This window comes from Panthera onca, chromosome B4, assembly GCF_046562875.1.
Source record: "Panthera onca isolate mPanOnc1 chromosome B4, mPanOnc1 haplotype 2, whole genome shotgun sequence".
Lineage (NCBI taxonomy): Eukaryota > Metazoa > Chordata > Mammalia > Carnivora > Felidae > Panthera > Panthera onca.
The window spans coordinates 83368240-83380323 of NC_138345.1; the positions used below are offsets into that span (position 1 = coordinate 83368240).

The 12084-nt window shown below is 55.9% G+C and overlaps 1 protein-coding gene across 3 annotated transcripts; it reads left to right on the forward strand.

The window, feature by feature from the left end:
• The first annotated feature begins 924 nt into the window (after positions 1 to 924).
• On the forward strand, positions 925 to 11899 carry GLI1 (GLI family zinc finger 1). 3 transcript variants are annotated; one of them, XM_060657154.3, is made up of 13 exons: positions 925 to 1311; positions 1523 to 1668; positions 4483 to 4606; positions 4838 to 4930; positions 5207 to 5402; positions 5602 to 5746; positions 6092 to 6181; positions 6268 to 6405; positions 6733 to 6882; positions 7966 to 8130; positions 8622 to 8852; positions 9330 to 9597; positions 10001 to 11899. In XM_060657154.3, exons 3-13 carry the CDS (start codon positions 4510 to 4512, stop codon positions 11743 to 11745), a joined length of 3318 nt encoding a protein of 1105 aa, XP_060513137.3. In that variant the 5' UTR covers positions 925 to 1311; positions 1523 to 1668; positions 4483 to 4509; the 3' UTR covers positions 11746 to 11899. The 3 variants fall into 3 exon arrangements, with proteins under 3 accessions (XP_060513137.3, XP_060513135.3, XP_060513136.3); XM_060657152.3 differs by having other exon boundaries at positions 1543 to 1668; XM_060657153.3 differs by lacking the exon at positions 1523 to 1668.
• The last annotated feature ends 185 nt before the right edge of the window (positions 11900 to 12084 follow it).

Here is a 12084-nt window from a genome sequence, read left to right on the forward strand (position 1 = left end):
GTGACAGGAAAGGAAGAGACTCCTTTTCCTCACCATGTTTTCTCCCCTTTCTCATAAAGAAAGGTCAGAGAGACTAAAATAGCTGCCCCTTCCCCTGCATCCAGTCACCATGGCAACACAAATCCAAAGGGACGGGGCACTCCCCTATCAGACACTACCGTTCTGTACAAGCAGCCTCTTCTAGTGTGCCTTTGCATTTCTTAGGGTTCGTACAATCCCCTCCCTGGGCTCCTAACACGGCTTTACTGGGGGGACTTGTTAAGCCTCCTACTTCTTCAGCTCCCCCAGTCTACTCCGCTTCCAGACTCTGAGAGAGTGTCATGTGCCAGAAAAGCCAGCAGAGGGCGCAGACAGCCTGGAAGCGCAGGAAGCCGGCCGCACCGAGGTGCGGAGGTGCCCGCGGTCTCCAAAACTTCGAGACGAGGAAGAGCGGGGGTTCTCAGAGGAACAGTGATTCCATCCCAGGGTTCCTTAGTAGCCTTGTGAACCGCATACTCTGCGCCCAGATCCTCAGCCATTGCTTCTCTTTTTTATGCTCTATAGACCCCTCACTAACAAGCCAACTCTGTTTCAGTGCCATTTGCACCAAACCCCAAATCTGTCCCAACCCCTTCATATGTTCCATTGAAAGAGTGAGGCGGGCAGATTAACTACAGGATGGCATAATGCTCAGTTTAGCACCAAAGTCGACGACACTACCTCCAATATTATCTTTCTCGCATGGACTCTTTCGTTGCTTCTGCCCATCCCCGCCCCCCGCCACTCCCTAATATATTTCTTAGTTTTTTCAGGCTCTGGTTGGGGGCCTCTTCGTGGGCTGCCGATCCAAGGATCCATGCCGGGATTTATTGCCCACCACCAGCAGCGTGTTCAGCGGGGGGGGGGGGGGGGGGTTAGGCAGTATAGGGTCCCTCAAGGGAGGGGGAGGATCCTGGGGGTCCTGGGGGTGCAATAAGCCCGGCACCCCCTCTCTTGCTTTTAGCTACCCCGCCTCATCTTCCAGAACTGCAAGAGGGAGGGAAGTAGAAGGGAGGTGAGAGGCGAGCGGGAAGAGCGGCGGCGCGCCAGCTGCTTGAGCGAGAAAAAGTTTTTGCAAAAGGGAAAAAAAAAGTTTGCGCTTCTCGCGGGTGGTCCCGGCTCGCGGCCCGGCGGGCTGGGCCGGCGGGAGGGCTGGCGGCCAGGTTAGGGGGGGTGGGGGTGGCACTGAGGCTGCGCTGCCGTGGCCCTGTCCGCCCCCCCTCCCCACCGCACACCCCCCAGCCCAGACTCTAGCCCTGGACCGCGCATCCTGAGCCCAGCGCCCAGAAGGAGGTGAGAAGGGGGGCAGGCGGGGGACCACCTGGGAGCAGTGGGGGAGGGGGCCCGAGGGGATGCCCTGCTTGCGAGGGACTCTGCCCAGCGAAGAGGGAGACCTGGGGGACAGAGGCAAAAAGGGGGTGGGAGAGCCTGGGGTGAGGAATAGAAAGTTTGAAGAATTTTTTCATTTGTCTCCTTTCTCTGTATCTTTTTTTTCTTCTGACAGTCTCTGTGTCTCTGTCTCAGGCAACCGTGGATCTCTTTGTCTCCGCCTCTCCCATATATTAGAAACATCTCACTTTCATGAGGTTGGGATGAAGAGGCTGGAGGGACGGCTAGCTGGAGGTCTGCGTGGTAGACAGGCAGCTCCAGGTGTGTCCTGAGCGCCGGCAGGAGGACGTCAGTGTTTCTGAAAGGAGGGAACAGCTAAGGAGAGAGCCCTAGGTGGGGTGGGGATGGGTGTGTGTGAGGCGACAAAACCAATGGGGGACGGCTAGGCTTGAACCCTGACCTGTCTTGTGACAGATGTGCTTGCTGGTGCATGTGTTCTGACGAAAAGGAGTGTCTTCTCGACTAGGAAGGGGGCTGGAGGGGCCAGTGTCCAGTTTAGGCCCTAGAAAGACTCCTCAAGGAATTCGGACTCCCGAGTCCCAAGGGCTGTGGACGGGGTGCTAAGGAGGAGCTGAGGAGACCTTGTCTTGACCCTGTGACCTCAGGACCACCAGGACGGCTGGGGCCAGCCGCAGGGAGACCCCTACTGGGACTGGGCGGGACCACTGGCCACTGCCTGCCTATGTTTCCCGTTGGACACCCCCCCCTCCCGAACGGGAGCCGGGGGCCGAGGCCCCTCCTCTGGCTCAGACCACCCTGCCTGCCCTTGCTCCCCGCTCTGAAGCCTCTTTCAGGCCCGGTGACCCCGAAACAATCCGCCCTGGGCAGCTAGCTTTGGGGATAGGATTAGGGAAAGGGGATCCCATAGTGACTGGGGAGTTAAGGTTTTGGGGGCTGGCGACCTGGGGTCTTCATAAGACAGGTCTTTACCGTCTAGTGGAAGGAGAAGGCGGAGCAATTTCCCGGGGGAGTTGTAAAGGGCCGGAATTAGGGTGGTTTTCCCTATGGGGGCGGGGCCCAGAGACCCCCCCCCCCCCATTAGCTCCCCGGCTTCCCCAGCCAGGCGGTACAGACCCGCCCTTGACGTCACTCAGGGGTTCCCGGGGGTCTGGAGGGGTTAACCCTTGGGAAGCCAGATGTGATAATCAGGAACCCAAGGTGTCCTGACCCCTCCCTTTCCCCATACACACCTTATTTTATTTACCCAGTCACTTTCTGTCCCTATAGTTTGTGGATTCTTCTTTCTTTTCCACCCACTGGGACACCCACTCTCCAGCAGTGTCCCCCACCCTGGGCGCCACTACCAGCCTTCTGGATGCACTAGGGGGAGGAGGGAAGAATGTGTCCCGCCTCTCAACTCCCCCCGCCCTCCCTCCACCGCGGCTCGCTCTACTGGGCTCCCGGGGCGGGCGGGGGAAGCGGAGCTGTCTGCAGCCAGAGCCTGCGGCGGCGACTTGGGTGGGCCGAGGAGGCACGGGGGCGGGGAAGGCGGGACCGGGAGGAGGGGGGCGGGGCCTACTCCTGGGAGTTGGGGAGCGGGGGTGCGAGGGGGACTCTGGAAAATAGGGAGACACAGAAGATGATTCAGGGCTCCAGCAGGGGAACCCTAGAGCTCCCTGCCCCATCCTGCGCTTTCATCCACACCCCAGAAAAACTTGACTGAAGCTGGAAAAGTTGGCGAAATTTTCCTGTCACTAGTGTGAAGGGGAGACGTGGGTGGGCTGCGGCATGCGTGGGCGAAGAGGGATGTTGTCCCATTTACATCGCGACTCCCCTGCGGCTGGGCAGTGGCACTGAAAGGTGACTGAGTAGGCACGTTTGGGGGAGTCTCTTTAGTGTTTGGGGGGTCGTTTGCAAGCCCCCGCCTCCTTCCCCTGGGTGAGTCATAGAGGAAGGAGGCGGGAGAAGTGTCCCCCCATCCAGCTGCCAGCCAGCTGTGCCCCCCCCCCCCCCACACACACATAGTGCCAAGGTCGAGTTGGGAGGTCTTGGATGCGGGATCCAGCTCTCCGCAGGGAAAGGAGGAGTTAGGAAGCATACAACCCAGGCTGTGGAGCTTGGGCTGGGTCCTGGGGTCCGGGTTCCGCTCCCCATCTTACCCCGCCCTCACCCTAAATCCCAGCATCCCGGGATCACCCACCGCGCCGGCCGGCCCGCTCCCGGTCGTTCTCCACCCTACCCCGCCCCACCCCACCCTCAGTCCCGGGAGACCAGAAAACCCGGGGTGGAACAAAAACTGGAGTTTGAGGAGAAGAGCGGACAGCAGCACCCTCTCCTCCCTCACAACTCTTCTCTAATGGATGGTGACTCTGTTTTTTCATTCTTCCAAAGCCTTCTCTTACAGTCCCTTTCCTGTTTCCCCCAAATAGACCAAAAGAATTAGATGGGTGCCCAGATTCAAACCACCCCAGAATAACACCAGTTTCCACTCTTTGTACTCAACAGACCCGGGAGGCTTCCCTCAGAAACCTTATCCCCTTCTATACACAGTTTCTGCCTTAGAGAGAAAAAGGCAGATCTTCCTTGCTCCCTTCGGGCCCCAATCAGCCGCTCAGTCTGGGCTGTGGCGAGAGCTCCCTCTGCTGGATACTGGAGAAATTGTGGACGGGTTGTCCCCGGGCTGGAGCAAATGAAGGAAAGGGAAAGGGGCTTCGGCAGCGCTTGAAGTTAGATGCTCAGCATGAGTTCCCCCATCCCACCCCTCAAAGCTGGCCCATTGTCACAGCAAGAAAAAATAGAGGCCCCATGGTATAAAATGGCTTAAGGCTCATATAGGCTCAATTAGTCCATGACATTCCCCCCCCCACCCTCCCCCCACACACACTCGTACTCGCATAGACCACCCAGGCAAAGATCCCACTCAGTTCCCACAAAGATCCCCAAGAGTGCCTCTGCCTCTTTGGGACTTCTTTTCTTACCCTCACCCTGTCTGTGTGATGCTCGATTCAATTTGATTTCCTGTGGCAGTTGTCTTAGAGGGACTCTGCCTGGGGTTCTATACCTGACTTAGTTATCTGACCTTCCCTGTTTCCTTCCCGCCTTTATAACTTGCAGATCTCCCTTCCCCTCCTGCAGTGTCCCCACACTCGCCTCTGAGACACCATGTTCAACTCGATGACCCCACCGCCAGTCAGTAGCTATGGCGAGCCCTGCTGTCTCCGGCCCCTCCCCAGTCAGGCCCCCAGCATGGGGACAGAAGGTCAGTGCAAATACCAATCTCTGGGTCTTGAGGACTGGCAGCTCTCTCAGTCAGCCTCAGAGATCCCTCTTCCATTTCCTACCCCATGCCAGTTTCCAATCCATAAGAAGATTTGAGGCTTCGTGTGGTAGAGGCTTGGAATATGAGATCAGGCCTCTTCCTGGGGTTTCAACGTGAGGCCTTACGTATCCCCCATTCCTATTACTCATTCTGGCCATCTCTCTTTTCTAGGACTGCCCGGTCTGCCCTTCTGCCATCAGGCCAACCTCATGTCTGGCCCCCACAGTTATGGGCCAGCCAGGGAGACCAACAGCTGCACTGAGGGTGAGGCCTCAAGCAATTATCTCTTCCCTTTCTGCCCCTCTGGGACTTGTCCCAAATAAAAGAGTTGGGTGGGGGTGGGCAGGGGCTCTAACTTGGAAGAGGAAATGCTTGGAGATCGGAGCAAGGGGTCAGAGCATGATCAAGAAGTCACAGATGGCATCTGTAGGGCAAAGCAGAGTCAAGTGTCATTTTTTGTTTGAATCAGGACCCATGGGTTGGGTGTATGGAGACACACGCCCCATTTACTATAGCTGTCTTCCCTGTTTCCTGCCCCAGCCGCACTCTTTCCTCCTCCCCGAAGTGCAGTCAAGTTGACCAAGAAGCGGGCACTCTCCATCTCACCTCTGTCCGACGCCAGCCTGGACCTGCAGACAGTTATCCGCACCTCCCCCAGCTCCCTTGTGGCCTTCATCAACTCACGCTGTGCATCTCCCGGGGGCTCCTATGGTCACCTCTCCATCAGCACCATGAGGTGCAGATAGCCTTGGGCTAAGAGGCCCCCCTAATGACCCTACCAAACCCTACTAAAAGCCTCAAGCCCTCCAAAGCACTTCCCTGGAACTGCCTCAGCCACTTCCCATACCATCTTTCCGAAACACTCCAAATAGCCCAAGAACTCCTGCAACTTTCTGAGCTGACAGTCCTAAGTAACTCCGTCTCCTCCTCCTCAGCCCATCTCTGGGATTCCCACCCCAGATGAATCACCAAAAAGGGACCTCGCCTTCCTTCGGGGTCCAGCCCTGTGGTCCCCATGACCCCACCCAGGGTGGGATGATGCCGCATCCTCAGTCCCGGGGACCCCTCCCAACTTGCCAGGTGAGAGTCCTCATGTCGCCACTCAGTCTCCCTCAGCTCAGAGCGGGTGGTGGTGGACTTTATGGGGCAAGGTGAAGGAAGGACAGGGGATATAAAAGTTTTCAGCAGCAGAGGAATAAAGGGGTATTGTTGCCAGGGTTCACATGTTGGGGCTGAATCCTACTCTTCCAAATGAGATCCCTCACCTTTTGCCCATCCCAGTGCAGTCTGAGGAGGAAGTCTCTTCTAAACCCAGGGGTTCCAGCTGCTTGGGTGGGGGCACTCAGGGCAGGAAGACCTGGCTGGGCTCCCTCTTCCTTCTGCCCACTTCTACCTTCATCACCCTCACCTCTTCCCTTGGGGAAGCTGAAGTCTGAGCTGGACCTGATGGTTAGCAAGTGCCCAGAGGAGCCCTTGGAGGGTGATATGTCCAGCCCCAACTCCACAGGCACACAGGTAAGAGGGGCTGACTTTGCCTCTGAAACCGGAGCTAAACAAAAGCCGTCACCCGAGTGACCCTAGGATCATATCTTCTGCTCTAGGATCCCCTGCTGGGGATGCTGGATGGGCGGGAGGACCTGGAGAGAGAGGAAAAGCCTGAGCCTGAATCCGTGTATGAGACTGACTGCCGCTGGGATGGCTGCAGCCAGGAATTTGACTCCCAGGAGCAGCTGGTGCACGTGAGCCCCAGGGGGTAACAGGAATGCTGGCTGGATCTTGTAGGACATTCTGGTGGGACCTTGTGGAATCAGGCTAAGGGCAGGAGGTCAGGATCCTGAGGTCAGAGGCTGAGTGCCTAGTGCGGCAGGCAGAAACTCAGGAGCTATAGCTTTGTTTTAGAAACTCTGGAAGAACTGAGAGGCGGGCTCTGATGTTCTCTCTGCCCCTTCCCCCTGTGAAGTGAAGCCTTGGGGGAATATGGTGGGATGGGGAGGTCAAGGGAAGGTCTGTTTTGCACCTTGATGGCCTAAGGGAACCTCAGAGAGCCTCTGTGTCTCCTCCTTCAGCACATCAACAGTGAGCACATCCATGGGGAGCGGAAAGAGTTCGTGTGCCACTGGGGGGGCTGCTCCAGGGAGCTGAGGCCCTTCAAAGCCCAGTATATGCTGGTGGTCCACATGCGCAGGCACACGGGCGAGAAGCCACACAAGTGCACGGTGAGGCACCCACTTTCCAAGCTCAGGGTCCCTCCCTAAATTGGGGCTCCCCACCAAGGCAGAGCTCATAGGACTCTCATGGATCCTAGGCACTTTTGCCTTCATTGGCCACTTCCTCCATAAACAAGTATTTAAAAACTGTATATTATGACTGTGTTAGTATAAAAACGAACGTATTGATATTGCATATTAGGACATTCCCTGGACCTAAAGGTTATTTTTCCCTTGCTTTTAAAAGAAATTAGAGGGGCTTCTGGGGGGCTCAGTTGGTTAAACGTCCGACTGCGGCTCAGATCATGATCTAGCGGTCCGTGAGTCCAAGCCCTGCATCGGGCTCTGTGCTGACAGCTCGGAGTCTGGAGCCTGCTTCAGATTCTGTGTCTCCCTATCTCTCTGCCCCTCTCTGACTTGTGCCCTTTCTCTCTCTCTCAAAAATAAATAAACCTTAAAAAATTTGTTTTTAATTAAAAGAAATCAGAGGCGCCTGGGTGGCTTAGCTGGTTGAGCATCCAACTCTTGATTTCAGCTCAGATCATGGTCTCATGGTTGTGGGATCGAACCCCGCTGGGCATGGAGCCTGCTTGAGTCTCTCTCTCTCTCTCTCTCTCTCTCTCTCTCTCCTCTCTGCCCCTTCCCCCCCAAGTGTGCATACTCTCTTTCTTTCTCAAATAAATAAATAAAAATAAAAGAGGTTAAAACATTTTTGTGGGCCCCTGAAAATACTCTGGGCCCTCAGTACTGTGCCTACCACTCTACCTAACGGAGAAGGGAGAAGCTCTGTGTCAAGGACGTAATACACTCCCTGAATGACCCCATCCTAAGGCAGTCTCAGATCCTTGTACAGGGAGATCTGCTCCGGCTTGACCAGGAGATGCTCATTGCCTCATCTCCGTGTCCCTGCAGCCAGAGTGACTCTAGCTTCTTGTTTTTCCAGCTCTTGCCTGCCCTTGTCCCTGAATTTTGGGAACTTCTCTCCCATCTTGAGTTATATTCTCTAATGCACATCCCTTTTGAGATTTACAGTTCTTCTAATCTCCATGTCCTTCTGTCTGAGAGCTATCTTTTGACCCCAACATCCCCTAGTTTGAGGGGTGCCGGAAGTCATACTCACGCCTTGAAAATCTGAAGACACACCTGCGATCACACACGGGTGAGAAGCCATACATGTGTGAGCACGAGGGCTGCAGTAAAGCCTTCAGCAATGCCAGTGACCGAGCCAAGCACCAGAATCGGACCCACTCCAATGAGGTGAATGCCCCACCTAAAAGACCCTCCCCACTTGAGAAGCCAGCTACTGGGGAGATTCCCCCGTAAGAAATCCCTTAGCCCAGCACCCGTTCCACAGAGGTGAGTCCCCACCCCACCCTTGTCCCCTACAACTTAATTCACCTGGTTAAGGCCTTTCTGAAACCAAGAATTTCCACTTACCATCCCCACCCCCCTACCTCTAACCAGCCAAAGGGCCAACCTAAATAGACCCGTTCTAACTGGAGGAGACACCTGGTCCCCTCAACTCCTGACTTTATGAGGCCTCACGGATCTGGGCTGTCAGTTTTCCTAATCTTCCCCTTGACCCTCTTGTTTTTCACTCCAAGGGTCCCGCTCTCCTTAATTCCTCGGGCGTTGTGCATTTCTCCCTGATCCCCTCGTCCCTACTCGATGCCACCTCTGCTTCCCATTCCTTCTGCACTCTCCCGCTTTGATTTCTTTGCCTGCTGTCTTCACTGTCCACTCAACAGAAGCCGTATGTGTGTAAGCTCCCCGGCTGCACCAAACGCTACACAGATCCCAGCTCACTTCGGAAACATGTCAAGACAGTGCACGGTCCTGATGCCCATGTGACCAAGCGGCACCGAGGAGACGGCCCCCTGCCCAGGGCATCATCCCTTTCCACAGTGGAGCCCAAGAGGGAGCGGGATGGAGGCCCCATCAGGGAAGAGAGCAGACTGACCGTGCCGGAGGGCACCGTGGTGAGCCGGCCTGGGTGACCCCTGCCTCCACGCCCCATCTGCCCGGCCCACGTTCTTCTAGTCCCTTCCAACTCTTCCATGTCCTCTGTAAATCACTCTTCTGTGCACAGTCCTCTAGTCTCTTATGACAGTGGTACTCCTTGGGCTACCCCAAATTGAGAGATTTTAGTGTAATTAATTAATCGGTTTAACAAACTCTTATATGGGGCTTGGTATATTACTCTAATTTATGTATGGTTTACATGCATGATTCACATGTAATATGATTATAATTTCATATACTCACAACAACTTCATGAAAAAGAGACTTATTTTCCGCATTTTCAGATGATGAAACTCAGGCATAGACAAATTGTCCAAGGTCACAGAACTAAGTGCGAGTTTGAACCCAGGCAGTCTGTGCTCCAGTCTAGGCTCTTCTTAGGGAACTGGGGGGAAGTGGAGAGGGGCCACCCTCAGACCTCATTTTCCCCACAGAAGCCACAGCCCAGCCCTGGAGCCCAGTCGTCCTGCAGCAGCGACCACTCCCCAGCAGGCAGTGCAGCTAATACAGATAGTGGTGTGGAAATGACTGGAAATGCGGGGGGCAGCACTGAGGACCTGTCCAGCTTGGATGAGGGGCCTTGCATTGCTGGCACCGGTCTGTCCACTCTTCGCCGCCTTGAGAACCTCAGACTGGACCAGCTACATCAGCTTCGACCAGTAGGACCCCGGGGCCTCAAACTGCCCAGCCTGACCCATACTGGTGAGACCTGGGTGTGGGAATAGTTGCTGGGCTGAGATCTGGACCTCCTCTGAAGTCAGGAGGACTTCACCCTTCAGGGCTGCCCTATATACCTTTATACGATTAGGAAAAGGTCCCCTTTCCTCAAGAAGCTTCCTTCAGGTAATTGCGATATACAAAGTCTATAATGTGAATGCCTAGGTCCCCTAGGGCTGTGCAGTGTGCAACCTATACAACTGTTCATGGTGGTTCTGAATCCCTGGTGACCCAGATGTAGAAAGGGCATGGGAGGAGACAGAACTGATTGGTCAGCATTAAGGAGCCTGTCGCTGGGATTCCGGGACAAGGCTGTCCCCATGAGGGAGGCAGGGTGAGATGCAGAGGGTTCCCTGACCATCCCGTCTTTTCTCCTTATCACTTGTAGGCACCCCTGTGTCCCGCCGTCTGGGGCCCCCAGTTTCTCTTGACCGCCGCAGCAGCAGCTCCAGCAGTGTCAGTTCAGCTTATACTGTCAGCCGCCGTTCCTCCTTGGCCTCCCCTTTCCCCCCTGGCTCCCCACCAGAGAATGGGGCATCTTCTTTGCCTGGCCTCACGCCTGCCCAGCACTACCTGCTCCGGGCAAGATATGCTTCAGCCAGGGGAGGTGGTACCCCACCCACGGCAGCACCCAGCCTGGATCAGATGGGGAATCTTCCCGCACCTTCCTGGAGAAGCCGAGCTGAGTATCCAGGATACAACCCCAATGTAGGGGTCACCCGGAGGGCCAGTGACCCAGCCCGGGCTGTTGACCGTCCTGCCCCAGCCAGAGTCCAGCGGTTCAAGAGCTTGGGTTGTGTCCACACACCCCCCACTGTGGCAGGGGGAGGACGGAACTTCGATCCCCAACTCCCAACCACTGTCTACTCACCACAGCCCCCCAGCATCACTGAGAATGTTGCCATGGACACCAGAGGGCTACGGGAGGAGCCAGAAGGTGGGACCTCCATGATAGGCAGTGGTCTAACCCCCTATATGGACTTCCCACCTACTGATACTTTGGGATATGGGGGACCTGAGGGGGCAGTGGCTGAGCCTTATGGAGCTAGGGGTCCAGGCTCCCTGCCTCTTGGGCCTGGTCCACCCACCAACTATGGGCCAAACCCCTGTCCCCAGCAGGTCTCCTATCCTGAACCCACCCCTGAACCGTGGAGTGAGTTCCCTTCCCACTCTGGGCTGTACCCAAGCCCCAAGGCTCCAGCTGGAGTCTACAGCCAGTGTCCTCGTCTTGAACATTATGGACAAGTGCAGGTCAAGCCAGAACAGGGGTGTCCAGTGGGTTCTGATTCCACAGGACTGGCACCCTGCCTCAATGCCCACCCCAGTGAGGGGCCTCCTCGCCCACAGCCTCTGTTCTCCCACTACCCCCAGCCTCCCCCTCCCCAGTATCCCCAGTCAGGTGCCTATACCCAGCCACCCTCTGATTATCTTTCTTCAGAACCCAGGTCTGGCCTGGATTTTGATTCCCCCACTCACTCCACAGGACAACTCAAGGCTCAGCTTGTGTGTAATTATGTTCAGTCTCAACAGGAACTGCTATGGGAGGGTGGGGGCAGGGGAGATCTCCCAGTCCAGGAACCTCTGTACCAGAGTCCCAAGTTTCTGGGGGGTTCCCAGGTTAGCCCAAGTCCTGCCAAGGCCCCATTGGCCACATATGGACCTGGCTTTGCACCTAACTTGCCTAGTCACAAGTCAGGTTCCTATCCCACCCCTCCACCGTGCCATGAAAATTTTGCAGTGGGGGCAAACAAGGCTTCCCATAGGGCAGCAGCACCACCCCGACTTCTGCCCCCACTGACTACTTGCTATGGGACCCTCAAGGCAGGGGGCACGAACCCCAGCTGTGGTCATCCCGAGGTGGGCAGGCTGGGAGGGGGTCCTGCCTTGTACGCTCCTCCTGAAGGGCAGGTGTGCAACCCTCTGGACTCTCTTGACCTTGACAACACTCAGCTGGACTTTGTGGCTATTCTGGATGAGGCCCAGGGGCTGAGTCCTCCTCCTTCGCATGACCAAGGGGACAGCTCTGAACATACCCCACCTCCCTCTGGGCCCGCCAACATGGCTGTGGGCAACATGAGTATCTTACTGGGATCCCTGCCTGGGGAGACACAATTCCTCAACTCTAGTGCCTAAAGAGTGGGGAATCCCAGTAATCACAGATCCATTTCCTAAAGGGTTTCCATCCCCACAGAGAAGTAGGGAGGAGGAGCCATAGCCCCTGGGATGCCCCAGGGATGGGGGGTATGGGTGGGGGCTGTACATCTTCTGTATGTGTTTGGGGGAGGAATTTGATAATGACACTGTTTCTGGATAATAAAGGAACTGCATCAGAAAGAGCCCTGCTTTACAAGTTACTCTCTTAGGGGAGGGGTGATGACAGGGAAAGAAGAGAAGCAGGGCTTAATCCACCTACTTCCCTCTTTAGAGAGGTTCCCTCGCCCCATCCCAAATCCCTCAGGTCAGACTCACAAA

Bases quoted from the DNA above. Each gene is read 5' to 3' on its own strand.
- GLI1 (XM_060657154.3), top strand. From the start codon at position 4,510: ATGTTCAACTCGATGACCCCACCGCCAGTCAGTAGCTATGGCGAGCCC. The intron at 8,131-8,621 runs GTGAATGCCCCA...TCCACTCAACAG, and splicing joins ATCGGACCCACTCCAATGAG to AAGCCGTATGTGTGTAAGCT. The intron at 9,598-10,000 runs GTGAGACCTGGG...TATCACTTGTAG, and splicing joins GCCCAGCCTGACCCATACTG to GCACCCCTGTGTCCCGCCGT.